This window comes from Pelobates fuscus, chromosome 2, assembly GCF_036172605.1.
Source record: "Pelobates fuscus isolate aPelFus1 chromosome 2, aPelFus1.pri, whole genome shotgun sequence".
In the NCBI taxonomy this organism is placed as follows: Eukaryota; Metazoa; Chordata; class Amphibia; order Anura; family Pelobatidae; genus Pelobates; species Pelobates fuscus.
In genome coordinates, this window is record NC_086318.1 from 137,701,659 (window position 1) to 137,729,068 (window position 27,410).

Below are 27,410 nucleotides of genomic sequence, written 5' to 3' on the forward strand. Positions count from 1 at the left end.
GGCTTATTTTTCCTGGGAGCGGGGCTTTAGAATGAGGGGGCAGTTAGAAGCTGGAGAGTTAGTGCTTAGGAATTGGGAGGCGGGAAATGGCGGATGGAATGGGCGGGGATTCGTTTTGTGGGCGGGATTACGATCCTAACATACTTGCTGTGGTAGTGGAGCTCAGCATACAGAATTGGATGGAGGGAGGGGCGAGGTGTATTGCGGTGGGCGGGGTTCCGTGCTGTGGGAACACAGTCTGACAGGTGACAGTAAGTGACAGTACCCCTGTGAGGAGGTAGCAGGGAGCGTGCTGCAGTAATAGCACACCGTGCCCTGTAATATACCCTGCAGCACCGCCAGGGAGACACACTGCTCCCTACTATTTAAATATGCCGCCCGGTGACAGCTGTCGCCTCTTCTCTGCGCGTAGGGCATAGAAGCCAGCTTGCCAACCACAACATGGCCGCCCGCTCACTGAGGACCAATACGGCTCTCCGCTGGGACGGGGATGGGGTAGTAGCTTTGCGCTGATTGGCTCCTTGGCAGTTCTGTCACGTGATCTGTGTTTCACGTCCAGCATGGCTTCTTCCTCTTGCAGCCCATCCATCGCTATGTGAGCGCTATAGACCTCTGGGAGGGCGCAGTGACACTGCCCGGGCCATGAATCACTGGCAGCTTATGGGGAGGATCATCAGTATGAGGTCCTACCAGGTGGTCCTGCTAGTGGCTGCCACCTTAGCAGTGTTTGGATTTTATTATTTGGGATCAGAGAAGGAGAATTTCTCCAGTACCACCAGGAGGCTCAAGGAGAGCAGAGCTTCCCAGAGCACCATCCTGGACATGGACCTGGCACTGTCCTCTTCAGAGCTCAAACTGAGTGAAGGCAAGAGTAAGAACCTGGAGAACCGTGGGATACAGGACTACCACCTGTTGATGATGTTCACCAAGGTTCACTCTAACCCTGGGCTTAAGGACAAGTTCCAGGTGGCCCTCAGCTCACTGGTCAGATATGGCAAGTTTGAAAATAATGAGGTCCTCAGCCTGCACTTTGTGGCAGATGAGCCCAGCAAAGAAATTGGCAAAGCTGTCATGAGGGACCTGCTGCAGGGAGCCAGCTTCAAATACAAGGTAAGGGTGTGGATTTTGTTTTGTATAGGAACCCTATGAAACTTTCCTAAACCTCAGGTAATGAGGCTTGGAAGCATTGCAGCACCTGCCGAATTGCTCAACTGGGTTCTTCATTAAAGTGTGAATTGCTGGGAATTCAAAGTGAATTTTAGGACAAAATGGAAAAACTGGTCACTTGGTATGTGAACATATCAAGTCATCGGAGAGGCCCTGCAGTAGTTGAGGTCTTCCAGGTTTATTAATAGTGCGGTTGATAATACAGCACAATAATAGGGGATTATCATTGGAAATAAGTTGCACAGTCCCGCTTACTTCTGATTTCTGACGCTATCCCACCGATTGTGGCGGCACCACATTTACTATTCTAAAAAGGTGCTGTGTAGTGGTTGCACCCTACAGAGAAACTGCACCTACTTTATGTTTTAACACTTTGAATGTTGCTTTACATGGGAAGTTTTTTGTTTTTTATTTTTATTAATCATTTGCCCACAGAGGATTTCATTCAAGTTCCCTTATAAATACTAAACTGTCAAATGTCCTTGATGATACATCCTTTGGCTGGAGTTGCGCTTTCTCCCTTTCCAGGGACAGACAGTGCATTTAAAATGTAAAGAAAATGATGCTAAGTTGCTTACATTTTATTATGTTGATATATATATAATCTTGTCATTGGTACTTTACAGTTATAAAAATGTGGATAGTTGATATACAAAATAATATTGACAGAGGCAATAGGTAAATATGTCTTAGTTTTGGGGTTGGTTTTGTGTGTGCGTATTTATCAGGGGTTCCCAAAGTAATTGTTCCTGTGGAACCCTTTGACATAATGTGCTAACAACGTGCCGTAGCGCAGATAGTAAATAGATAGTAGTACTTAGAAGAAGGTGTGCTTTTGTGTGTACAGTTGGTGTTTGTATATAATGTTAGCGTTTTGATACAGGGGTGTGTTTATATGTAAGCGGATGAACTTTTGTGTGTAGTGTTAGTGTTTGAGGGAAGGGTGTGTTTGTATATAAATTTGAATCCACAGGTGTTTTTGTATGTCATGTGTTTGTTTGCATGTTGTGTCTGTATTTGCTGGGATGTATGCACATGTACTGCTAGGCACATACATATAAAAACAGCGACACATACACAAACATTCATATACTCACAGACACAAAGATACACACAGATGCACTGTCATATATATACACACACATATACACATTGGCACATAAAGACACTGATGCACACTGGCACATACACAGTGGCATATATACACACAATCTGACATACATCATGCTCACTTAAGCCTCTCCTCTGCCATCCATGCTGCTCTCTCTCTGGGCTGCCGTCTCCAGCCTCCTCCTCCCTCCCTACTTCGCGGCAGCAACTCTGTGAAGCTGGGAGGAAGTGCTGATACTACGGCGGCCCAGTCGTGCTCATAAAGGGCCGCGGTGGCCGTTTTGTTTGGCGAAATTACGGTGGAACCCCATTTTTGTTCTCGCCGGAACACCAATTGGGAAACGCTGGGATATGTATGTATGTATGTATGTATGTGCCCCTATCCTATTTACTTAACTGTTCTCAAGGGCCAGGACTCCCTCAGTGTTTCTGCCGCTCCTGCAATGTCATTGTGGAGGCATTGCATCAAAGATGAGCATTGGTAACTGATGCACATGTGCTGCAAGCATCCAACCAAATGCTTCATTTAATCACATGAGATGGATTCTTGTCATTGCTGCGGGTGTGCCTTTTCAGACAGTAATAGACAATAGAGGTGTGTTTAGGACACTATAGACCCTTAAAGCACTCAATTGTACAAAAAGTTCAGATTTTAGTATGAATTGCCATTTTTATAAATTTATCTTCAATCCGACAATAGGTCCTTTTACATTCTGGTTGTTTAACTCAGTGGATCTCAACTCAAGAGGCAGCAATTGCCCAGAGCCACCTGCCTTGCAAATACTTCTAACTGAGCTGCATTGGGAGTCTGTGATTGGACAGCCACAGAAAGTCTGGGCAGGGTCAGGAGGGCAGAACTTGCAAAAGCAACAGGCAATATATCATCAGATTTTGCATTCTACTTAAAAAAAAAAAAAAAAAAAAAAAATGTATATGCCCCCAATGGAAAATAAAATGCAGAATTAAATGCATAATTAAATAGATAGTTGGTGGTCAAAGGGCCCAGATAGGCACATGAACACCGGTAAAGATTCTATGATTCTACCCTTGGCGAACAAAGAAATAAAAAACACCTTTATTGTAGGGTATAAATTCCCTACGAAAATTTAAAGGAAACTTATAACAGATAACCACATCTAATGAACCACATCTAATGAAAAAAGGGGGAGATAGTGCTATATCAATATGAGATAGGAGTGGTGAGTATAGTAGTTCGTGATAATAGTCGTCAGACCCCTAGGATAAAATTATGATCTGCATGCGAGGTGACTGTTGCATATTGATCATAGTCTAGGGATCTTGTATGGAGTGTTGGACGTTGTCCCCTGTACAGAGAACCCTTGCTTAGACTAAGGTTGGTAAGGGAACTATTGCATTTGTAATGCTCCAGTGTTGACAACAATGTGTCGATTGTACTTGATAATTCCCAGACCCCTAGCCGTACATAGTGGATAAACCGGTGGGGGGGTATCTAGACCACACACTCTGTAGATTTATAGACTTATCTAGAGCTTACTGTCGGACAGTAAGACCGTATATTTAGATAGCGCCTATAGTAAAATCCCAAAACACCTAGCAGTGAGACGGATAGTGAATCGCTTAAATGAGTGGGATAAGAGGTTACTGGTATCTGGACACCTACAGTTTTGCTAGACTGTCCATTTAATCCCGGCAGACCCTCTAGACCCTCTTCGGAATAAGCGTGGAGCAGACCATACTCCTATTCAGTAGGCTCTCATCAGGGAAATAACCTTGAGTTACGGTACACTGTGGTAAACCGAGACGCTGCAGGACCAATATAGAGTCTACTCGTCGTACTATTCATTAGGTGTATAGCATACTGAGGAATCTGAAAAATAGTCTTTACAGCTTAGGTCTTCCTGACTGAACCTTAAGGATTACTGCTGCTCACACTGTACGCTAGATACAAAGTAACATGCTTGACTGACTGCTAGGACTGAGACAAGTGACTACCTGACTTATTAGAACTACAGAAAACTCCAACTTAGTAAAAAATTAAACTTCTCTTGTAAATCTCCTGTTCATCTCAAGAATCTCCCCCCACCTAGTGAACACACAAGTGCTAGTGAAAAAATAATAAAAGCATAACCTAACGCACGTTTCGGCGCTATGCGAGCGCCTTTCTCAAAGGTAAGTGTGACACTGACACGGTTGCTTCTTTTATATTCAGTTACCTTGGAATGATAGCCAATCCCAAAGCGCCTCTCGTTCACGCCTCGCGCGCCAAAATCCCGGGTGGGCGGGCACCGTCATTTGGTGCCGCCCCGCCACGTCATTTCGGGGGCGTGCTTAGAGAAAATGAGTATGTGGATGAAACCTACCCACATCCCGATACTGTGCGCTACGGTGATTTACTGGAGCCTTCTGACACATATAATCAATGATCGGCGAGGTAGTGTTATTTATGTCATCTGTCTCCGAGGTCTTGGAACGTCTCAATGTATTGTTAGTATGGGGTCTCATAACGGCCCTATATACACCTGCCGATTGTGTTTAACCATTTTAAGGAGATATAGACATAGCCCCTCCATAAAGATGGAGAGGAGAGAGGAGGGAAAGGGTTAATATATAGCTAGCAGAAATATTTCCTTAATCACTTCTTTATTCTAAGATGGATGGATCAAAACGCTGTCCCTGTCACATCTTCGTCCTCATTGTCATGCATCTCCGAAGTCTTAGAATACCGCAAAGTCCTGTTTGTATAGGGCATCATGACGGCCCTGTGTAAAACTGATCAATGCATACGATCATTAAAGGAGATATATAGCTTAGCCCCTCGATAGAGCTGGAACGTAGAGAGAAGGGAAAGGATTAATATAGAGCTAGTTACGATATGTATAGCCTTATATAGTCCCTACCTTATTATCCAATAGGTGGGTCAAGACGCCGTTTCTGTCATATGTTCATGGGCTGTCCAGTATATATATCATTTATCGGTGAATATTAGAGCTAGTGTCGTTATGAAGTGTCACTTTGGATGTTAGCCTATGTGGATGCTATATCCTTGTTACTTTCATGATGTTTGGTTTAAAGAATTACGTTCGGGTAGAAGAAACTCTTATATATACATATTTACATATATTACATTAATACAACTATGGGATTCCTTAGCCAATGAAGGGGGTAAAAGTGAACCCCTCATTGAGTCCTTTTGGTGATAGGGTGTCTAGTTTGTGGATCCAGTAGCATTCCCTTCTTTTAAGGGTCTGATCTAGGTCTCCACCTCTCTTCCCCATCTGGATTTTCTCAATCCCTGCAAATTTAATACAGCGAGGCGTATCGCTGTGTTGGGACCTAATGTGTCTTGCGACTGGTGTATCTCTCTGTGATGTCACTGAGTGGACATGTTCCATTATTCGTTTCTTAAAAGGACGTATGGTTTTTCCAACATACTTTAAGCCGCATTTACACGTCAACAAGTATACCATGCCGGATGTGTTGCAGTTAAAAAACTGCTTTATGGGGATTGTAGTAGTGTTTGCAGAGTCTGTTATTGTTTTTGACCCTTTAGCTATAAAGGTGCATGCTACACATCTCCCGCATTGGTATGTGCCTTGTACTGTGATCCAATTTCTTGATGCCTTCTTAGACATAGCCAAATGACTGGGTACTAATATATCTTTTATATTCTTCCCTCTCCTGGCCGTGACTGATACCCTGGGGGAGATGGTATCCTTTAGGTGAGGGTCCTGCGTCAGTAGTGGCCAGAATCGGTTTAGAATTCTTTTAGCTTCTTCCCAGCCAGCGTCATAGTTGGCTATGCATCTGATTTGTTTGTCCATGTCAGGTTTAGCCTTTTGCAGGAGAGTCTCACGATCACTGTCAAGTGCTCGTTGGTATGCTTGTTTCAGGCATCTAATTGGGTATCCTCTTTCTCTAAACCTTTGTCTCAATTCTTTGGCTTTTAACTTGAAATCCTCAGTTGATGAGCAATTTCTTCTTAGCCGCAGATATTGCCCTACTGGGATACCCCTCTTGAGGGGGACCGGGTGATAACTTTCCCATCTCAACATATTATTAGTTGACGTGGGTTTACGGAAAAGGGTAGTCTTGATCTCAAGGGTTTCTGTTATAGTGAGAGTACAGTCAAGGAAGTTAAGTGTTTGGTTTCCAAATTCCATGGTGAATCTTAAATTTAAGTTATTCGCATTCAGGGATGTTACAAACTCCTCAAACATTTCTCTGGTACCTGTCCATATCACTAGGATATCATCTATGTACCGTTTCCATACATAGATGAAATCTGTGTATTGTGAATTATTTTCGGAGAATACCACCTCACTTTCCCACCACCCCAGGTGCAGGTTAGCATACGCTGGGGCACAAGATGTCCCCATAGCAGTCCCCTGCACCTGGTGGTAGTATTTGTTCTTAAATAGAAAGAAGTTATGGGTAAGGATGAAGCGCAGCAGCTTCAGAACGAACTTAGTGTGGGTGTCATGTTCTGGGCCTCTTTTTTCCAGGAAATGGCCAACATGGTCCAGCCCACTTTCATGGGGGATAGACGAGTACAGGGCTTCGACATCTAAGCTACAGAGTACTGATCCACTAGGTACCTTTAATGACCTCAGGCACTTCAATGTGTCTTTTGTGTCTTTAAGGTATGAGGGTAGGGTTTCCACATACGGTCGTAGTATCATATCCACATATATGCTTCCCTTGCTGGTAACATTGTTGGACCCTGAGACTATGGGTCTAGCTGTTAGTGTCTCATACTGTTTGTGGATTCTATGGCCTCCCAAAAATCCACAAACAGTATGAAAGGTTATGCTTTTATTATTTTTTCACTAGCACTTGTGTGTTCACTAGGTGGGGGGAGATTCTTGAGATGAACAGGAGATTTACAAGAGAAGTTTAATTTTTTACTAAGTTGGAGTTTTCTGTAGTTCTAATAAGTCAGGTAGTCACTTGTCTCAGTCCTAGCAGTCAGTCAAGCATGTTACTTTGTATCTAGCGTACAGTGTGAGCAGCAGTAATCCTTAAGGTTCAGTCAGGAAGACCTAAGCTGTAAAGACTATTTTTCAGATTCCTCAGTATGCTATACACCTAATGAATAGTACGACGAGTAGACTCTATATTGGTCCTGCAGCGTCTCGGTTTACCACAGTGTACCGTAACTCAAGGTTATTTCCCTGATGAGAGCCTACTGAATAGGAGTATGGTCTGCTCCACGCTTATTCCGAAGAGGGTCTAGAGGGTCTGCCGGGATTAAATGGACAGTCTAGCAAAACTGTAGGTGTCCAGATACCAGTAACCTCTTATCCCACTCATTTAAGCGATTCACTATCCGTCTCACTGCTAGGTGTTTTGGGATTTTACTATAGGCGCTATCTAAATATACGGTCTTACTGTCCGACAGTAAGCTCTAGATAAGTCTATAAATCTACAGAGTGTGTGGTCTAGATACCCCCCCACCGGTTTATCCACTATGTACGGCTAGGGGTCTGGGAATTATCAAGTACAATCGACACATTGTTGTCAACACTGGAGCATTACAAATGCAATAGTTCCCTTACCAACCTTAGTCTAAGCAAGGGTTCTCTGTACAGGGGACAACGTCCAACACTCCATACAAGATCCCTAGACTATGATCAATATGCAACAGTCACCTCGCATGCAGATCATAATTTTATCCTAGGGGTCTGACGACTATTATCACGAACTACTATACTCACCACTCCTATCTCATATTGATATAGCACTATCTCCCCCTTTTTTCATTAGATGTGGTTCATTAGATGTGGTTATCTGTTATAAGTTTCCTTTAAATTTTCGTAGGGAATTTATACCCTACAATAAAGGTGTTTTTTATTTCTTTGTTCGCCAAGGGTAGAATCATAGAATCTTTACCGGTGTTCATGTGCCTATCTGGGCCCTTTGACCACCAACTATCTATTTAATTATCCTATACTGAAGGGTTATCCCCTACCAAAGATTCTGTGGACACATTTAGATCCCGCTTGTCGGGTATCTTACCATTTGCCAGAATTAAATGCATGTTTTGTGTGGGAGTATTCTAATAAAAGGAAAGAGAACCCAAGAAGCGCAAAGGGAGACAGGAATATTTAAATAAAAATAACACTTTTATTCTAAATAATATACATAAACGAGTATGTGTGTACATACTCCTAAGGAACAGTAAAAAAGGGGGGTAAGGTTAGCGCTAATAATATATTGAACAGGCAGCGAGCGACCTTTAGAGGGTAACCCTCTAACCCTCTATATAAGAGATACACAGTAAAGAAAGAGAAAAGGTTGCGCCAAGGATAAAATAAATAAATAAAGAAAAAAATTAAAACAACAATAAAAATATAAAAAATAAAAATAGGTACAATCCAGAATAGTTGGTAAGTTCCAATGGGTGTCTGGAGATAAGATAGGTATAGTCACTAATTCCGCTGTGGGGGTAGGTTCTCTTGTTGTAGTAGTTCCCACCGTCTCGTGATATGGAAGACACAAGGTGAAAGGACTAATCGTGCGGAGTGTATACACTTAATGTGATAGTATAGAAAATATATATGTTACACTCACATTTAGGTGAGCTATAGCCAGCTCAGGGTTTGTAGGCATATAGCGGTATAATCCCTGCTTATGGGATATATTGGTGCTTGTCCTCCAAGGGGTACGTCCAACTCTCAGGAGAAGAGGGAGATAAAAACAGCAGATAGTGCTCTCCGATGATATTAAAAGGTGGTGAATAAAATAAGATAAAATATACTCACAAGTAAAGTGCAGGTCACACTGCACTTTGGAAATAGCGTTAGTGGTATAATCCCCACTTCAGGATATGTAGAATAAAAAATGCCAGGAAAAAATAAAAAAAGATAAATAATGATATTTGTGTATATAAAATGATAGTGGTACAATTGTCTAACCAAAAATCATTTATTTTAAAATAACACAATATAAATAACCATTTAACGCGTTTCACCGCTGGGGCTTTATCAAAAATGGAATAACATATTACCTGGCACATAAAGAATTTATATAGGTACACTAGTACTTTAAAAAATGGCGCCAAGATGACATCATTACTTGGCAGCCAGTCAGAATCATACAGTTTGCATTTTACAAAAGATAAATAAAAACTTTGAATGAAAATATGCATCTTAATCTATAGTATACCCTATCCTTGTGGGTTGAATTATGCTCTAAAACGATTTTTTAAAACATAGTTATATATAGTTATAATAAATAAATAGTTATAATAAATTTAAAAATTGCGCGTCACGCAACCTATTGGTGGGCGGCATGCACTTCTCTAAGGGTGGAGCGAATATCATCACGTGACCCGCGGCCAATAGGGAAGTAGTGTGCGGGTCACGTGGTCGGCAGATCGGCGAATGGGAAATGTAGTTTTAAGCGCCCTTTCGTCTGTGAATCGGATTACATGAAGGGGAATTCATAATCTCTATGAGTATAGATAGACATAATGTTAAAGTACTAGTGTACCTATATAAATTCTTTATGTGCCAGGTAATATGTTATTCCATTTTTGATAAAGCCCCAGCGGTGAAACGCGTTAAATGGTTATTTATATTGTGTTATTTTAAAATAAATGATTTTTGGTTAGACAATTGTACCACTATCATTTTATATACACAATTATCATTATTTATCTTTTTTTATTTTTTCCTGGCATTTTTTATTCTACATATCCTGAAGTGGGGATTATACCCCTAACGCTATTTCCAAAGTGCAGTGTGACCTGCACTTTACTTGTGAGTATATTTTATCTTATTTTATTCACCACCTTTTAATATCATCGGAGAGCACTATCTGCTGTTTTTATCTCCCTCTTCTCCTGAGAGTTGGACGTACCCCTTGGAGGACAAGCACCAATATATCCCATAAGCGGGGATTATACCGCTATATGCCTACAAACCCTGAGCTGGCTATAGCTCACCTAAATGTGAGTGTAACATATATATTTTCTATACTATCACATTAAGTGTATACACTCCGCACGATTAGTCCTTTCACCTTGTGTCTTCCATATCACGAGACGGTGGGAACTACTACAACAAGAGAACCTACCCCCACAGCGGAATTAGTGACTATACCTATCTTATCTCCAGACACCCATTGGAACTTACCAACTATTCTGGATTGTACCTATTTTTATTTTTTATATTTTTATTGTTGTTTTAATTTTTTTCTTTATTTATTTATTTTATCCTTGGCGCAACCTTTTCTCTTTCTATACTCCTAAGGAAGCATATTGCGAGACACAAAATCTAAAAACATCTCTAAAACAAAAAAATATTGGAGGCTACCTCTGGAAGAGATATTAAATCTGACATGAAAAAAGTGAGGCTGGAGACACTTAATAAATAAATAAAATAAACGGCCAGCTGTTGTGTTGAATAGTTGAATAGTCTGAAAAGATCCAAGGGATCCCTTGACACAATGTACTTGGTACTTAACGTGGATAATCGCAGATGGACTTCCTGAGGATTTTATGATCCTTACTGTTTGTTGTAGTATGTCAATCCTGTAAGATGTGGGTGTCCTGTCACTTCAGCGTCTCCTGTTTGCGTGCGTTTGATTACAGGAGGATCGTGATCCGGGCACTCCAGCAGTTCAAAGGTGAGTAGCTCGTGGTGTATTCTAATAAACAGGGATTTGGAAAAAAAAATATTTTAGATTTGGGCAATGGAGTTTCTCCTTAACCCTGCAATGCTAACATTGCAGGGTTAGAACCACAGAGCTTTGTAACCAGACCAATTCATTGAGATTTAATGTTCCTTTAAAGAGACACTCTGGACCCCTAATTCACATTCGCTTTCTGAAAAGCTTTATATGTTTAGATTTTATATAGCGCTTCCATTAGGCCCATTAGGCAGTGGTCGTTGACGATATTGCTCAGTGGGGCGCTTGTGGTATGGCAGTGGCTGTACTGGTGTCTGATGTAAAATTGTGTGTAAGTGTTCATGAGAATATGTATTTGTTTAGTAGATCCCTCCTAAATCTGGTACATTTAAATATAGCTCCTTTATTGGTATCCTTAAATACGGCAATTCCACATAGGGATACCAAATTGGGGAGTTATCTTTTAAACAATTGAAAGAGCTGAAGTGGTTATGATGCTTGGAGTGGCCCTCTAATAATGTATTCTTTGCCAGCAAACATGAGGTTGTATGCTTGCCCTTAGCAATTTTACTGTATTACCACCTTCTGCTGGCTACTTATTCTAGGAGTTTGCAAGCTTTTTGAGGATTCTAAATCCCCAAAATAACTTTTTAAGAGTAAAAAGCAATTTAGAGACCAGGAAATCACTATATCAAGAGCTCTTTTAATATCAAACCGCACGTTAGTCAATACATCCACCATGCTTTCCTTGAAATGTTCTGTAGAACATACTTCTTTCACTTGCATACACAAACTTTTAAAAATTTTTTTTTTTTTATATATTCTAAATGGCTTTAGGCTTTCTTTGTGATACTGGACATTTTATAATCCATTACATTATTTCATCTTTATTGATTTTACTCTTTTAAAATTATTTTTCACGTCTTGTGTTTTTTTTTAAGAATTAACTTTTATAACAAACTGCAACTTATCAATTATTTGTGCACTCAGACTATCACTGTTATTCACTAAAGTGAGAACTCAAGGTGAATTTTGAATTTGAACTGAAAAAATCCTCTAATAATGCCTTGGTTCCACTGAGCGGATCGGTTCGGGTCGGTACAGTTTGGAAGGTTTAGAATGGACAAGCCCATTCTGGTGAGCGTTTCCACTTCAAGTCAGACCTTCAGGGCCATGCAGGGTTTAGAAAAAATGCTCTTCCTGTCCACCAATCAATAGATTGTATAGTAGCTCCACCCTAACCGAACCGTTCCATTTCCTATGGCCCTACATCTGAAGCAGGACCCTGAATGGATCGGTACGGTTCGCTTGTATGGACTACTTTCATAATGGAAACACCCAAAATAGAGAACCGTACCGAACTGAACAGAACCGATCCGCTCAGTGGAAACAAGGCATTAGTTAGCTATGCTTTCAGTTTGGCTTCTCTGGCTTGAAATTTGCAATTCTCTTTGAATTCACACTTTTCAGTGAGTAATCCTGTGTAACTACAATATATACTGATTAGCCCCAAGATTAAAACCACTGACAGGTGAAGTGAATAACATTGATTATATAGTTTTAACCCTTTCAGGACCGCGGACGGTTCAGGACCGTCAGCGGTAAAACGTGCGTTTGGACCGCTGACGGTCCTGAACCGTCATAGCGGAAAACGGGCTGCAGGAAGCGATCAAAGATCGCTCTTGCCAGTACAATGCTGTAACTATCTGCCAGACATCCCAGGCAGATAGTAACAGCCAATTACGGTGTGTGAGCGATCCGCGATCGCTCACAATTGGCTGCTGTCAAAGTGGGTGTTACAAACACTCACTTTGACAGTGATCTCTGCCCCTCTCTCCTCTGTAGCGTTTTGTGAGGCGAGAGAGACAGAGATCGTGATAGTTTGTTGCAGCAGAGTGTTCCAGAGTATCTAAAGTGAATTAAAAATCCATTTTAACCCCTTCCCTGCCAGATCTGTTTCAGCAGTTCATTTGTACTGTCTGTCTTTTTTTTTTTTGCCCTTAAAGGGTTAAATTTGTTTTAAAAATATTTGTCGTAGTCTGTCGTAGTCAGTCAGTTTCCTTCCCCCAAATCTCCATTAGATTTTTGTGACAGGAGTTAGTTTAGGGATTGCTGTTTAGTCTGTTTTAGTAAAAAAAAAAAAAAAAAAAGTATAAAAAAAATGTGTGTGTTTGTAAGTCGTGTGTAAAACATGCAGCGTATGTATAACTTGCAGGAGGCATATGCCACTGACACTGCGTCAGATTTTGACCCAGGTCAGTTTTCTGACATGTCTAGTCAAGACGACATGTCATCTGTGTGTGAGCCGGCTGAAGAAAGAAGCTGTGCTTCCTCTGCTATGCCAAATGTGGAGGAGGACTGGGTACCTCCACAGTTAGCCGAGCCCAACGTCCCCCCTTTTAGTGCCAACGCAGGCATTAATGTTAATGTGGATGGCTTCTCCCCAATGCAGTATGTAGAACTATTTTTAGGGGATACCATCTGGGAGGAGATTGCTTCCCAGACTAACTTGTATGCTACCCAATTTATTGACAACAATCCAGGTAGCTATACAGCCAGGGAGCATGACTGGCATCCCACAGATGTCCCAGAGCTTAAAAAATTCTGGGCTCTTACAATGCTCATGGGGATTATAAAAAAGCCATCGATTCGCTCATACTGGAGCAACAACCCAATAATGTCGAGTCCAGTATTCTCTCAAACCATGCCTAGAGCCAGATACGAGTTACTGCTGAGATTTTTACATTTCAGTGACAATACCCTCTGTCACCCTAGAGATCACCCCCAATACGATAGGCTTTATAAAATAGGCCCACTGCTAGACCATTTTCAGGACAAATTTTCGGATGTTTATACCCCCCAACAAAATTTATCCATAGATGAATCTCTAATGAAATACAAAGGGAGATTAGGGTTCAGACAATACATCCCCTCAAAGCGCTCTAGGTATGGCATTAAACTGTACAAACTGTGGGGCGGAGCCAAGCAGGCAACCTGACTAGACGCACACTACATGAGCTCCTACCGTGATGGCCCAAACTAGACTGATAACCCGAGGAAATTCGCAGGGATGCCGCCACAAATCAGCCTATCGGCTAGAGGAGGCACCCCGGAACACGCCGATACCAAACTCGGCACCAATCCTGACCGGGAACCGCGGCACAAGAATGAGGCCTAGCGGAGGCATGGGGGAAGGACGGCCGCCTTCCCGCCTGACGCTGCACGCAACAAGCGAGTGCAAATCATGTACCCCCCCCCCCTGTGGACCGGTGGGGGATATCCCGGTCCCCGCCGGATGGAGTGTCCCGAAATCAGCTCCAAGCGACGGGCACAAAGACTTCCAGAAGACACGCGATGACGGGAACACCCAAGATGGCGGTACACCATCATTCAACAGCATCCGACAAGCACCAAAAGCACCCAGGCGCAATACACACCAGGGAACAAGCAAGTGACTCCATTACTCTAATTTTTGACCGCTTCTGGGCCACGCTAGAAGCACGCTTATGGGCTGAAGTGCCATGCCGAATCTCCTATACCACGTCCAGAGCCGACGGCAGACGGGTGAGTGAGGGTCCGCTTCAGGGCAACACCGCAACCCAAGCGTCCGACTCCCACGTTTTAAGCCCTCCCGGGCTGAGAGCAACACGGGGCAAGCCCCAGAGGTGCCGGCCACACAAGCGGGGAACAGCCAAGAGAACTCCCAAGCGACCTGCCACGATCCCTCGCACCATCCCGCAAGGGTCGAACCTGGACCACAATGGTCCCCAGGCTCGTGGCCTACAAGCACCAGCCCTCATGCAACCCCGGGGCAGAAGGGGACGCCCGCCCCTGAAACGTCGCTGCTCCACGCAGAAGAAGCAGCACTTAGGCATGCGACCCACATCAGGGAGACAACGGACGACCGGCACTCACAAGGCCCGCGGCAGTGGAGTCCACATCCCAGTTCATGCTACGAAAGAGAAATCTTCAGCACACCATGCCGGTACAGGCAACAGCCAGCAACGACCTAATCAGCAGGGGTGTCCAGATCTCCCCACACTGTATCTGACAGCAATGGCCCCGATCAAGGACCGACGCCTGACATGGACCAGCGACAGAGTGAGAGGAATTGGCTGACTGTGTTCAGGTCGCTGACCACTAAAGCCCCTAGATGATCAGCAAATTGCAAGTTGGGGGGGGGGGGTGTGATCGGGAGTGGCACTGGCAGAGGCAAAGGTACTGCGGGACTCTAGGGGACTTGACAACTTAGTTGGCTGCCTCCGTTGCCCCCCCTGTCCACAGAGGGCAACACAGCTACCCACCTATCTGTTTATGTTTATGCTTACGTTAACATTTTATTTTAGCCTAACTCAAACACGCTTAACATGTAGAACTTAAAGCATCCTACAAGTTAGTTTACACGTTCAACACATCTAACTGTCTGTCATCCTAAACTGCCAAGCACAGGCCACAGGGCTCTTATTAATCAACATGCTGGCTGAGCCTGTTTTAATAGCACTAAAAGGCACTCACAATAGACACAACTCGAATGCAAATGCAAAGAAAATCATTTATTGCTTGATACTGCATACTATATTGTACCTTCTCTACTCACTTAAATGTACCGTAACTGATTAGCAAGTTTTACTCAACTTAAACAACAATGTGTGCATGATATACCAAAGCCATAACACTGTTATCAACCGTTTGAAAATGCATGGTTAACTCTGCTATTGTGGCGATGCAAGCTTATTGTATGTACTCTCTCTACTCGCTTAAATGTACCGTAACTGATTAGCAAGTTTTACTCAACTTAAACAAAAATGTGCGCATGATATACCAAAGCCATAACACTGTTATCAACTGTTTGAAAATGCATGGTTTGCTCTGCTATTGTGGCGATGCAAGCTTATTGTATGTACTCTTTGCGCAACAAAAATAAAGAAAATATAAAAAAAAACCAAAAAAAAAAACTGTACAAACTGTGTGAGAGCGAAAGCGGATACACATTTGCCTTTCGTGTATATGAGGGGAAAGATGGTCAACTGGACCCTCCTGACTCCCTGGGGACAAGTGGGAAACTTGTATGGGACCTACTAAACCCCTTGTTTAATAAAGGTTACCACCTTTATGTGGATAATTTTTATAGTAGTGTCCGTCTATTTAAAACACTTTATGCTTTACAGACACTGGCCTGCGGCACTGCCAGAAAAAATTCCAAAGACTTTCCACGATCTCTCATAGATGCAAAATTAAAAAAAGGCGAATGTAAAGCACTTCGGAAAGCTGAGGTGCTTGCACTAAAATTTAGGGACAGGAAGGATGTCCACATGCTCACCACCATCCATGACGAACGCATGTCCGACGTCTCTGTCCGGGGCAGAGTAGAGTCCAAACCGGTTTGCATCAGGGCGTATAATAAGTACATGGGTGGTGTTGATTTGGCTGATCAGCTGATGCAGCCGTATCTTATTTTACGAAAAACCAAAGCATGGTATAAAAAGGTGGCTATATATCTGATGCAAATAGCAACCCACAACTCATTTTTACTTTTTAAAAAAAATTATCCAGGGAAAATCGCCTTTCTCCAATTTCAATTGAAAATAATTTCTTTAACAATTTATGGAGATGGACAAGTTCCAACAACGGTGCAAGCTGAGTCCAGACATTTTATTTTTAAGTTACCGCCAACTGCTAGAAAAAAAACCCCCCAGAAACGTTGCCGGGTCTGTTTTAAAAACGGGAAAAGGACAGACACCCCTTTTCACTGTCCTGATTGTCCTTCGAAACCAGGACTCTGTGTAGGAACATGTTTCAAGCTGTACCACACAGAACAGTTGTAAGAAGTGTTCCTGAATTTTTATTTTATTTTCTGTTTCTTTGGAAAGCAGCCATTTTTTTGTTAGTCAGTTTCCTTCCCCCAAATCTCCATTTAGATTCTATTTGCAGGAGTCAGTTTAAAGATTGCTGCTAAATGTACATTTGCTACCTGCACATTTGGCCTAACAAGTTTTCTGGCAGTAACACATAACCAGCTGTCCAAAACCAGATGACGTGTGCATAAAAACCAGAATAAAGAAAATACCACTACACTTTCTTTGGGGGGCAAAATGGTTGGGGGAAAGAAGTCAAAACACCCCATCCTCTATAACATTTGATGTCTACTTTATAAAAATATATACTATACATATTGGCATGATGGTAACATTAACTGGGGGGTACAAAAATATGTCAAACTGAAGATAGACCAAGCATACCTATATATCAAGTTGAAAAACTGACATGTACAAGTTCTGATTGTTGCCTTTTGGCCCCCAAACAACCCGGCAACCATATACATGGGGGGTATCACTGTACTCAAGAGATGTTGCTGAACATATTGGGCAGTGTTTGGCAGTGACACATAACAGGATCTGTTAATTCATGCCTAAAGTACAATGTGTGTGACAAAGAAACAAAAAAAGATTACCGTATATACTCGAGTATAAGCCGAGTTTTTCAGCCCATTTTTTGGGCTGAAAAACCCCAACTCGGCTTATACTCGAGTCAAGGTCTGTATTATGGCAATTTGCATTGCCATAATACAGACCGGGGGAGAGGGGGGCTGGCAGAGCTGTACTTACCTGTTCTGCAGCTCCTGTCAGCTCTCTCCTCCTCCGCGCCGTCCGTTCAGCACCTCGGTCAGCTCCCAGTGTAAGTCTCGCGAGAGCCGCGGCTCTCGCGAGACTTACAGTGTGAGCTGATAGAAGGAGCTGCACGGACGGCGCAGAGGAGGAGAGAGCTGACAGGAGCTGCAGAACAGGTAAGTACAGCTCTGCCAGCCCCCCTCTCCCCCCCACTGAACTGCCACTGGACCACCAGGGAAGGAGAGCCCCCCTCCCTGCCATGTATCAAGCAGGGAGGGGGGACGAAAAAAAAATAAAATAAGAAATAATAATAAAAAAATAAAATAATAATAATAAAAAAAATAATTAAAAAAAAAGGGGGTATAAGGACCACTGTGGGAGGGGGGGGGGTATAAGGACCACTATGGGAGGGAGGGGGTGGGATAAGGACCACTATGGGAGGGAGGGGGGGTATAAGGACCACTATGGGAGGGAGGGGGGGTATAAGGACCGCTATGGGAGGGAGGGGGGGGATAAGGACCACTATTGGAGGGAGGGGGTGGGATAAGGACCACTATGGGAGGGAGGGGGTGGGATAAGGACCACTATGGGAGGGAGGGGGGTATAAGGACCGCTATGGGAGGGAGGGGGGGATAAGGACCACTATGGGAGGGAGGGGGGGATAAGGACCACTATGGGAGGGAGGGGGGGATAAGGACCACTATGGGAGGGAAGGGGGGGATAAGGACCACTATGGGAGGGAGGGGGGGGATAAGGACCACTAGGGGAGGGAGGGGGGGATAAGGACCACTAGGGGAGGGGGAAGTAAGGACCACTAGGGGAGGGGAGGGGGAAGTAAGGACCACTAGGGGAGGGGAGGGGGAAGTAGTGACCACTAGGGGAGGGGTGAGTCAGGACCACTGGGGGAGGGGGGTGAAGGAACACGGGGGTGGGGAGGTAAGGACCACTGAGGGAGGAGGAGGGGAGGTCAGGACATATGGGGGGGGCAAATATCCTTGCACCGGCCCTGCACACACTGCATTCATACACACACTGCATTCATACACACACTGCATTCATACACACACTGCATTCATACACACACTGCATTCATACACACACTGCATTCATACACACACACTGCACTCATACACACACACTGCATTCATACACACACTGCATTCATACACACACACTGCACTCATACACACACACTGCACTCATACACACACACTGCACTCACACACTGCATTCACACACTCACACACTGCATTCACACACACACACACTGCATTCATACACACACACACTGCATTCATACACACACACACACTGCACTCATACACACGCTGCACTCATACACACACACGCTGCACTCATACAGACACTGCACTCATACACACACGCTGCACTCATACGCACACACTGCATTCATTATACACACACTGTAAATAAATATTCAATTAATATATTTTTTTTAGGATCTAATTTTATTTAGAAATTTACCAGTAGCTGCTTCATTTCCCACCCTAGTCTTATACTCGAGTCAATAAGTTTTCCCAGTTTTTTGGGGAAAAATTAGGGGCCTCGGCTTATATTCGGGTCGGCTTATACTCGAGTATATACGGTACTATCCAAAAGTTTGACAAAGGCTGGTGGTAGAATTCAGTGCATGAAAAGTGTTAAAATACCACCATTTAAAATGCCCTGGGTTGTCTACTTTTCAAAAATATATGGTTTGATGGGGGTAAAATACATTGGCTCAAATGGGACATGGGCGCAGGTTGATTACATGTCAAAATTCCAAGTTGGGAAACTGATAAGCGCACCTGCCAAACGTGGCCTTTTAGCCCCCAAAGAACCCGACAAGCCTATGCATGGGTGGTATCACTGTATTCAGGAGATCTTGCTGAACACATATTGGGGTGTTGTTTGGCAGTGACACATAACAGGATCTGATAATTCATGCCTAAAGTACAAGGTGTGTGAAAAAAACTGAAAAAAATGTACTAACTCAATGTTTGACAAAGCCTGGTGGTAGAATTAGTGCATGGAAAGTGTAAAAATTCCACCATGTGAAATACCCTAGAGTGTCTACTTTTCAAAAATATATGGTTTGATGGGGGTAAAATACATTGGCCGGCTTCAAAAATGTCCCAAATAGGACATGCATGCAGGTTGACTACATGTCAAAATTCCGAGCTGGGAAACTGATATGCGCACCTGCAAAATGTGGCCTTTTAGCCCCCAAACAACCCAAAACACCTATACATGGGGGGTATCCCTGTACTCGGGAGATGTTACTGAACACATATTGGGGTGTTGTTTGGCAGTGACACATAACAGGATCTGTTAATTCATGCCTAAAGTACAATGTGTGTGAAAAAAACAGAAAAAAAATTACTAACTCAATGTTTGACAAAGCCTGGTGGTAGAATTAGTGCATGGAAAGTGTAAAAATTCCACCATGTGAAATACCCTAGGGTGTCTACTTTTCAAAAATATATGGTTTGATGGGGGTAAAATACATTGGCCGGCTTCAAAAATGTCCCAAATAGGACATGCATGCAGGTTGACTACATGTCAAAATTCCAAGCTGGGAAACTGATAAGTGCACCTGCAAAATGTGGCCTTTTAGCCCCCAAGCAACCCAATACACCTATACATGGGGGGTATCCCTGTACTCGGGAGATGTTGCTGAACACATATTGGGGTGTTGTTTGGTAGTGACACCTAACAAAATCTGTGAATTTATACCTGAATTGCAATTTATGTGAAAAAAATAAAAAAAAATAAACTACCTATGCAAAGTTTGACAAAGGTTTATGGTAAAATGGCTGCATAGAAAGTATCAAAATATTCTTAGATGAATACCCTGGGTTATCTAGTTTAAGAAAAATATATACATGTGGGGTGTTTTTTGGAGATTTATGACATAACAGTGTTACAATGTCACTATTGATACATTTGAAAAATGTAAATTTTGAAACCGCAATTTCCTACTTGTACTTATAGCCCTATAACTTGCAAATAAAAGCAAAAAAACATGTAAACATTGGGTGTTTTTAAACTAAGGACAAAATGTTTAATCTATTTAGCAGTTTGCTTCATTCGATTTTGTAGATCAGTAAAATATTTTTTAAGTAGAAGTCAAAAAACACGTTTTTTTGTTTTTTTTTTCACCATATTTTACTATTTTTTTAAAATTAAATTATATGACATGATAAAAATAATAGTATGTAAAGAAAGCCCTTTTTGTCCTGAAAAAAACAATATATAATTTGTATCGTAACAGTAAATGAGAGAGCGGAAAATTACAGCTAAACACAAACACCACAAAAGTGTTAAAATAGCTCTGGTCCTTAACGTACAAACATCGCAAAAACAGTCCGGTCCTGAAGGGGTTAAAGGCACCTGTCAAGGGTGGAATATATTGGGCAGCAAATGAACAGTCAGTTCTTGAATTTCATGTATTGTTAGCAGGAAAAATGTGAAGTGAAAAGACCTGCGTGACTTTGAGATGGTCCAAATAGTGATGGCTAGACAACTGGCTCAGAGCAACTCCAAAACGGCAAGGCTTGTGGCGTGTTCCTGGTATGCAGCGGTGCAAGGATCAACAACCAGTGAACCGACGTTTGGGTCATAGGTGCACAAGGTTCATTTATGCACCCAAGTAGTGAAGTCTATCCTGTCTAGTCTGATCATACAGAAGAGCTGCTGTAGCTCAAATTGCTGAAAAACTTCATGCTGGCCATGATAGAAAGGTGTCAGAACACACAGTGCATCACAGTTGGATACGAATGGGGCTGCATAGTCGCAACAAACTGGTCAGAGTGCCCATGATGACCCCTGTCCACCGCCGAAAGTGCTTTCAATGGAGAAGTGGGCATCAAAACTGGATCATGGAGCAGTGGGTTGCCTGATTTGGATCAGGTGGATGGTTGTGTGCGTAGTTTACATGGGGAAAAGATGGCAGCAGGATGCACTATGGGAAGAAGACAGACTGGTGGAGGCAGTGTTGTGCTCTGGGCAATGATCTGCTTGGAAATCTAGGGTACTGGCATTCATGTGGATTTTTTTGTATTTGTTTTTCTTTTCGATATACTTATCCCTTACATTGTTGACGGAGTGTACATGTGCAGCACTTTAAACCTCGTAAAAATACAAGATAACACATGTAATTATGCACACGGTCTACTGATAAACACAAAAACAAATGTCAAAAATGGTCTGTATTAGTACTGCATACATCAAATATAAACTAAACAGTCTGCACTCCGTGTCCTTTCAATAAGGGGGTTAGGGACAGGAGCCAAGAGACCACCATATCCAACGTTTCGGTCTTTGTCTTTGCTAAGTATTGGATGCACATCCAGCTTCTGAGGTCACCATACTTTGCATGCTGACAGCGGACATAAAATAGTAGAAATTGACAGTCGAAAGATTCACTTATGAACAGTCAGTAGAAAGATTGCACAAAGAAAAGCGTAACCGAAATGGCACTGCTTTCAAATGGAAGGCTGCAGGGCCGAATGCTTGCCTTCAGATAACTTCATTCAGATACAGTGATGTTGGTGGTTACAATGTACCTTTTTAAATGATTTTTAAGATGAAGTATGAGGGGAGTAGGTGCCCAGTGTAGTAAAACAATATCGAATAATTGTGGGTTAGATTAAACCAATGAGAAAGTCGAAACAATCTGGGTTATTCACTAAAGTCCATATGACCCCAAACCGAATGGGGCAAAACCATCTTGCTGCATATGGGGCCATTGGACTGCAAAATCTGGACATTGTTGATGGAATTCCTCAATGTCCACATTTTGTTATTTTTGGACTGGAATGCCGTCATACATTACGCCACCGGATGGCTGAAATATAGACCGAATGTGGCAAATCCAGGGTTAGAGAATTCTACTCTGGTCTGGATTTAAAAAAAAAAAAATTGCCTTCTGGCATCACTAGCAGCCAGCGCGTAAAAAGTCAAATACTCTTGGTGGCATGAAGGTTAGGTGGTAAGTTTAAAAAAATTAATAAATAATCCATTGATGCCCTTGGATGGTGCCTATGAAATAACTGCAGTAGGGGGTGGGCAGTGAAAACCCGTGTTTACATTGAAAAGCCTGCTGAGGTAGACTATAGATCCAAAAAACACTACATTCCGCTATAGTGTCCCTTTAAGATTTGTTATTTTTGTACTTGAAAATAAACCTTTGTTAGTTTAAAAAACAAAAAAAAAAACAACAACCTGTGTCCTAACTTGTTTACCTGGCTCCTAGATTCAAAGCAAATTTGTCAAGCCCTGCTGTAATGTACCTCTCAAATATTGTGTATTGTTCTGGAAATAAGGCACAATAGTCAAATATATTGACTTTATAAAAACTACATTGAGTTGAATGTTCAGCTGCTACATTCCTGTCCACCCTCAACTATAATCACTAGGCAAGGGTATTGTGTAACAATTCTTTAACGTCTTCTGGGTACAGCTGGGGAGGCTGATTCACATAATGTCATGATGAACAAAGTCTTCAGAGTGCTAAGGTATAGAACGATGAGTAGTGCAGCTGTCAGCTGGAGTGCATCCATCTAATCTACCTTCCAATTATCTGCAAGACCTTCCTTGTCAGGTAGTCTGAGTAGCAAGCAAAAAATGCCTTGAAGACACAAGGAGCATGTGAGCAGCGTATCAAGCATCGGATCTCGATGAGCAGAATAACTGCAGGTGTCAAACACTGTGCATCTGCTTACCCATAAAATAAACTAGACTGATTGCTGCACTAATGATGCATTTAAATTAGGTGGTATTATGGTTTATTTTGTGCCTCTATCACCAATCACTAAAATGATGGACTGGACTGCTGCTAAGATTACCTGGGGGGCCTTACTTTCTACATTAGGACACCCAAAGACTAAGTGGGCATTTAAGGGGTTAATACTATTGGAATCTTATTTCTAAACCCTGTGTTTTAGGGTGTGAGGTTGTTTGTAGCAGTAATTAATCAGTACAGCCTGCCATTTTGATTGTTAGTGCTGCTCAGACACTCTGGCACCCAGGGTTGGTGTAATGTAATTAAACATGTTATTGCTATTGGTTGCTCTCCCAGGTCCTGTCATGGTTATTGATTATATTTTAACCTCCCTTTGTTTCCCTATATAAACAGATGTCCTCTTCATTAAAATCTATATAAGTCTTAGTGAAGAGATGCTAAAGAGCTATCCAACATTCCCCCAAGTGACTAGCTGAGGGTTGTAGACATAGTTGGCATAGCAACTACTGTATGTTGCTTCAAAGAGCCCAGGCAGAAGGGATGAATGTTGTAGCAGGTTTAGCTCTAGTCCTCAAGCCTGAGACCTGTCTACCCTATTTTCTAGTTATAATGTTCTCCATTTACTCAATTATAGGAAATTTAAATATTTTTACATAGATGGAATGCTGACCGTGATTTAACAGGGAGCCAATGCGTAGCAGTGGTACTGAAATGAACTCTGCATGATGGGTCTGTGCAAAACCACCACATCAGAAACTCTATGGTTGATGCACAGCAGTGTTCATTGAGTATGATTCAGTTATTTAGAGAATGCTCCCAGTAATTTCTATCAGAGAAACATGCACGCTCACTTGCGATGTTGTGAAATGGTCATGGTGCCCGGATTCTGAATGTGCAACATTTTGCTTTTAAACACTGTACATGCAATGTTTAACCCCTTTGTAGCATCATGGGGCATCGTCAAGCATCCTGAAGTAAGAGATCTGGGCTTGCTAATGTCAATTCTATGCAAATGTTAATGCCCAGTGGGCCATTCATTGACTTAAATTGGTCAGCTGATACTTTTAGCCAATAAGTGGTGACTGGATTGGCTTCTGGCTTCTACAAGTCTGTAGGAGCGCATCTCAAAGGAGCAAGGAACCTCAGAGCCCAGTGGGACCCAGGTAAGAGGGCAAACGTTGCTAAACGGTTTGCCCTACTACTGGGGAACCAGGCCATGGTACTCCTAGCCTAGCCTCTGAATCTGTTCCCTTTGTGCGCACTCTGCAACCGCGGCCAAGAAGGACACTGGTCTGAGATAAGGTCTGTGGAGGAACAATTGGGGGAGAGGAGTAATGGAAGGAGGAAGAAAACCTTCCTGGATGTCTGACAGCCGAGGTGTTTCAGAAAGTATTGATAAAAGTGAAAATATTTTTAATAATATGCAGTTAAAGAACTCTGGGTGTGTGGAGTGGCCCTTTAAGATGAATACTGTGAGAAGAGAGTAGATGAAAGGACTAAAAAAAGTATCCATAGGCAGGGTTTATACTGCTGACATGTACCATAAAGAGTTTGGCAAAGCTCTCAAAAATGGGAGTCTTAGAATTATTATTACAGCTTTTCCTCCTTTCTGCATATGGAATTTACCCTCTTAGACTGTAATTACACGTGGAACTGATTGATGCAATTCAGTTATCATTGAAGACCTTTCTGCTCCACTTTTATTCTGATCTTTTCTTTATACACTTTGTACAACTTTGGTGCATATTTAGTTGCAGCCTACAGCTCTCATTGTGTGCATAGAGGACTGGATTGGAAAACCCTGCTTTACAGTACTGTGGACATGTGAAAATAAAACTCTGCAATTATATTATCACACTGTTCTATTCTCAACATCATGTTATAAAATGTTATGTCTTTCAAATGAAAAAACAAAGCACAACAGATGTGAGGGCTGTGTCTGTGTTTGCCTATGAAAAGTAATAATTATTATTATTATTATTATTATTATTATTATTGCAATTTATATAGCACCAACAGATTCCGTAGCGCTTTACAATATTATGAGAGGGGATTTAACTATAAATAGGACAATTACAAATAAACTTACAGGAACAATAGGTTGAAGAGGACCCTGCTCGATCGAGCTTACATTCTATAGGAGGTGGGATGTAAAACACATATATATATATATATATATATATATATATATATATATATATATATATATATATATATAGACACATATACATACCATGTAAATGTCTTTCCTCCACTGTAGATCACTAGGCTCTGAACAAACCCTTTAAAAAAAATAAAAAATATATACCGTATATACTCGAGTATAAGCCGAGTTTTTCAGCACATTTTTTGTGCTGAAAAACCCCAACTCGGCTTATACTCGAGTCAATAGTCTGTATTATGGCAATTTGCATTGCCATAATACAGACTGGGGCTGTCAGAGAGTTTACTTACCTCTCCTGCAGCTCCTGTCAGCTCCCTCCTCCTCCGCGCGGTCTGTGCAGCTCCCTCTGTCAGCTCCCACTGTAAGTCTCGTGAGAGCCGCGGCTCTCGCGAGACTTACACTGGGAGCTGACCGAGGTGCTGAACGGACCGGCGCAGAGGAGGAGGGAGCTGACAGGAGCTGCAGGAGAGGTAAGTAAACTCTCTGACAGCCCCCTCCTCCCCCCCACTGAACTACCAATGCCACTAGACCACCAGGGAAGGAGCCCCCCTCCCTGCTATGTATAAAGCAGGGAGGGGGGATGAAAAAAAATAAAATTAATAAATATTACTAATACAAAATACATATTAAAATAATAAAAAAAAAAATTAAATAAAATAAAATAATAAAAATCATAAAAAATATTAAAATAATAAAAAAAAAAATTGCCCACACACTGCATTCATACACATACTCATACACACATACACACACACTGCACTCTTACATTCATACACACACTGCACTCATATACACACACTGCACTCATATACACACACTGCACTCATATACACACACTGCACTCATATACACACACTGCATTCATATACACACACACACTGCATTCATACACACACACACACTGCACTCATACACACACTGCACTAATACACACACACTGCACTCACATACACTGCACTCATACACACACTGCATTCATACACACACTGCATTCATACACACACTGCACTCATACACACACTGCACTCATACACACACTGCACTCATACATACACTGCACTCATACACACACTGCACTCATACACACACTGCATTCATACACACACTGCACTCATACACACACTGCACTCATACACACACGCTGCATTCATACACACACTGTAAATAAATATTCAATTAATATAATTTTTTTAGGATCTAATTTTATTTAGAAATTTACCAGTAGCTGCTGCATTTCCCACCCTAGTCTTATACTCGAGTCAATAAGTTTTTCCCATTTTTTTGGGGTAAAATTAGGGGCCTCGGCTTATATTCGGGTCGGCTTATACTCGAGTATATACGGTATATATATATTCTGTTTGTCATTTTATATTAAATTTAGTATGCTTGCAGTTACACAAAACAATCACAAGATGTCCCTATAGTGCAGTGACTGTAAATCTGCAACTTCAGTGGTACCTCTCTTTACAACTGCCTAGGTTAACAATTTTCAGTTTACAAATGAAAAATCCATTGAAAATAATGCCTCGGTTTACAATTTTTTTTTTTTCCGCAATACAAAGTCAGTTTCCCCAGGATGCATTGTGCCTGGGAGGTTTATAGCGCCGCCCCCGTGCATGCTGGAGTCTGTGTGTACCACTTGGCGTTGATTGTCGAGGTTTTGGAGCGGCTTTTGCATCGAGTTTTTGAGCCATTCTGGGACTTTTTTTGATGCATTTCTCAAGTGGTGGAAAGGTAGGGAGCCTGTTGCAGTGTGTTCTGCATTGTGGGTTGGTTTCCATGCCAGCTCATTTTGGTTTATGAATTTTTTGCAATGCAAAACGTCCTGGAGAAGGCATTAAATTCGTAAACCGAGGTACCACTGTAAATGTAGTATGACATTTTCTTTATATATAAGCAGGTATTTCTAAATGTATTATTACCAGCCTAGATTGTTTGTTTGTTTTGTTTACTAGCAAGATTTAAAGGAATACTATAATCACCAAAGCATGATCTTAATGAA

General features: G+C 42.1%; 1 protein-coding gene across 1 annotated transcript in view; it reads left to right on the plus strand.

Moving 5' to 3' along the window:
* Positions 1–364: 364 nt before the first annotated feature.
* XXYLT1 (xyloside xylosyltransferase 1) overlaps positions 365–27,410 on the plus strand; it is a 252,437-nt gene continuing 225,391 nt past the window's right edge. The window contains exon 1 of the mRNA XM_063442762.1: positions 365–1,110. Within this exon, the coding sequence (XP_063298832.1) occupies positions 643–1,110 (468 nt within the window). The 5' untranslated portion in view covers positions 365–642. The remainder of the gene's footprint in view (positions 1,111–27,410) is intronic.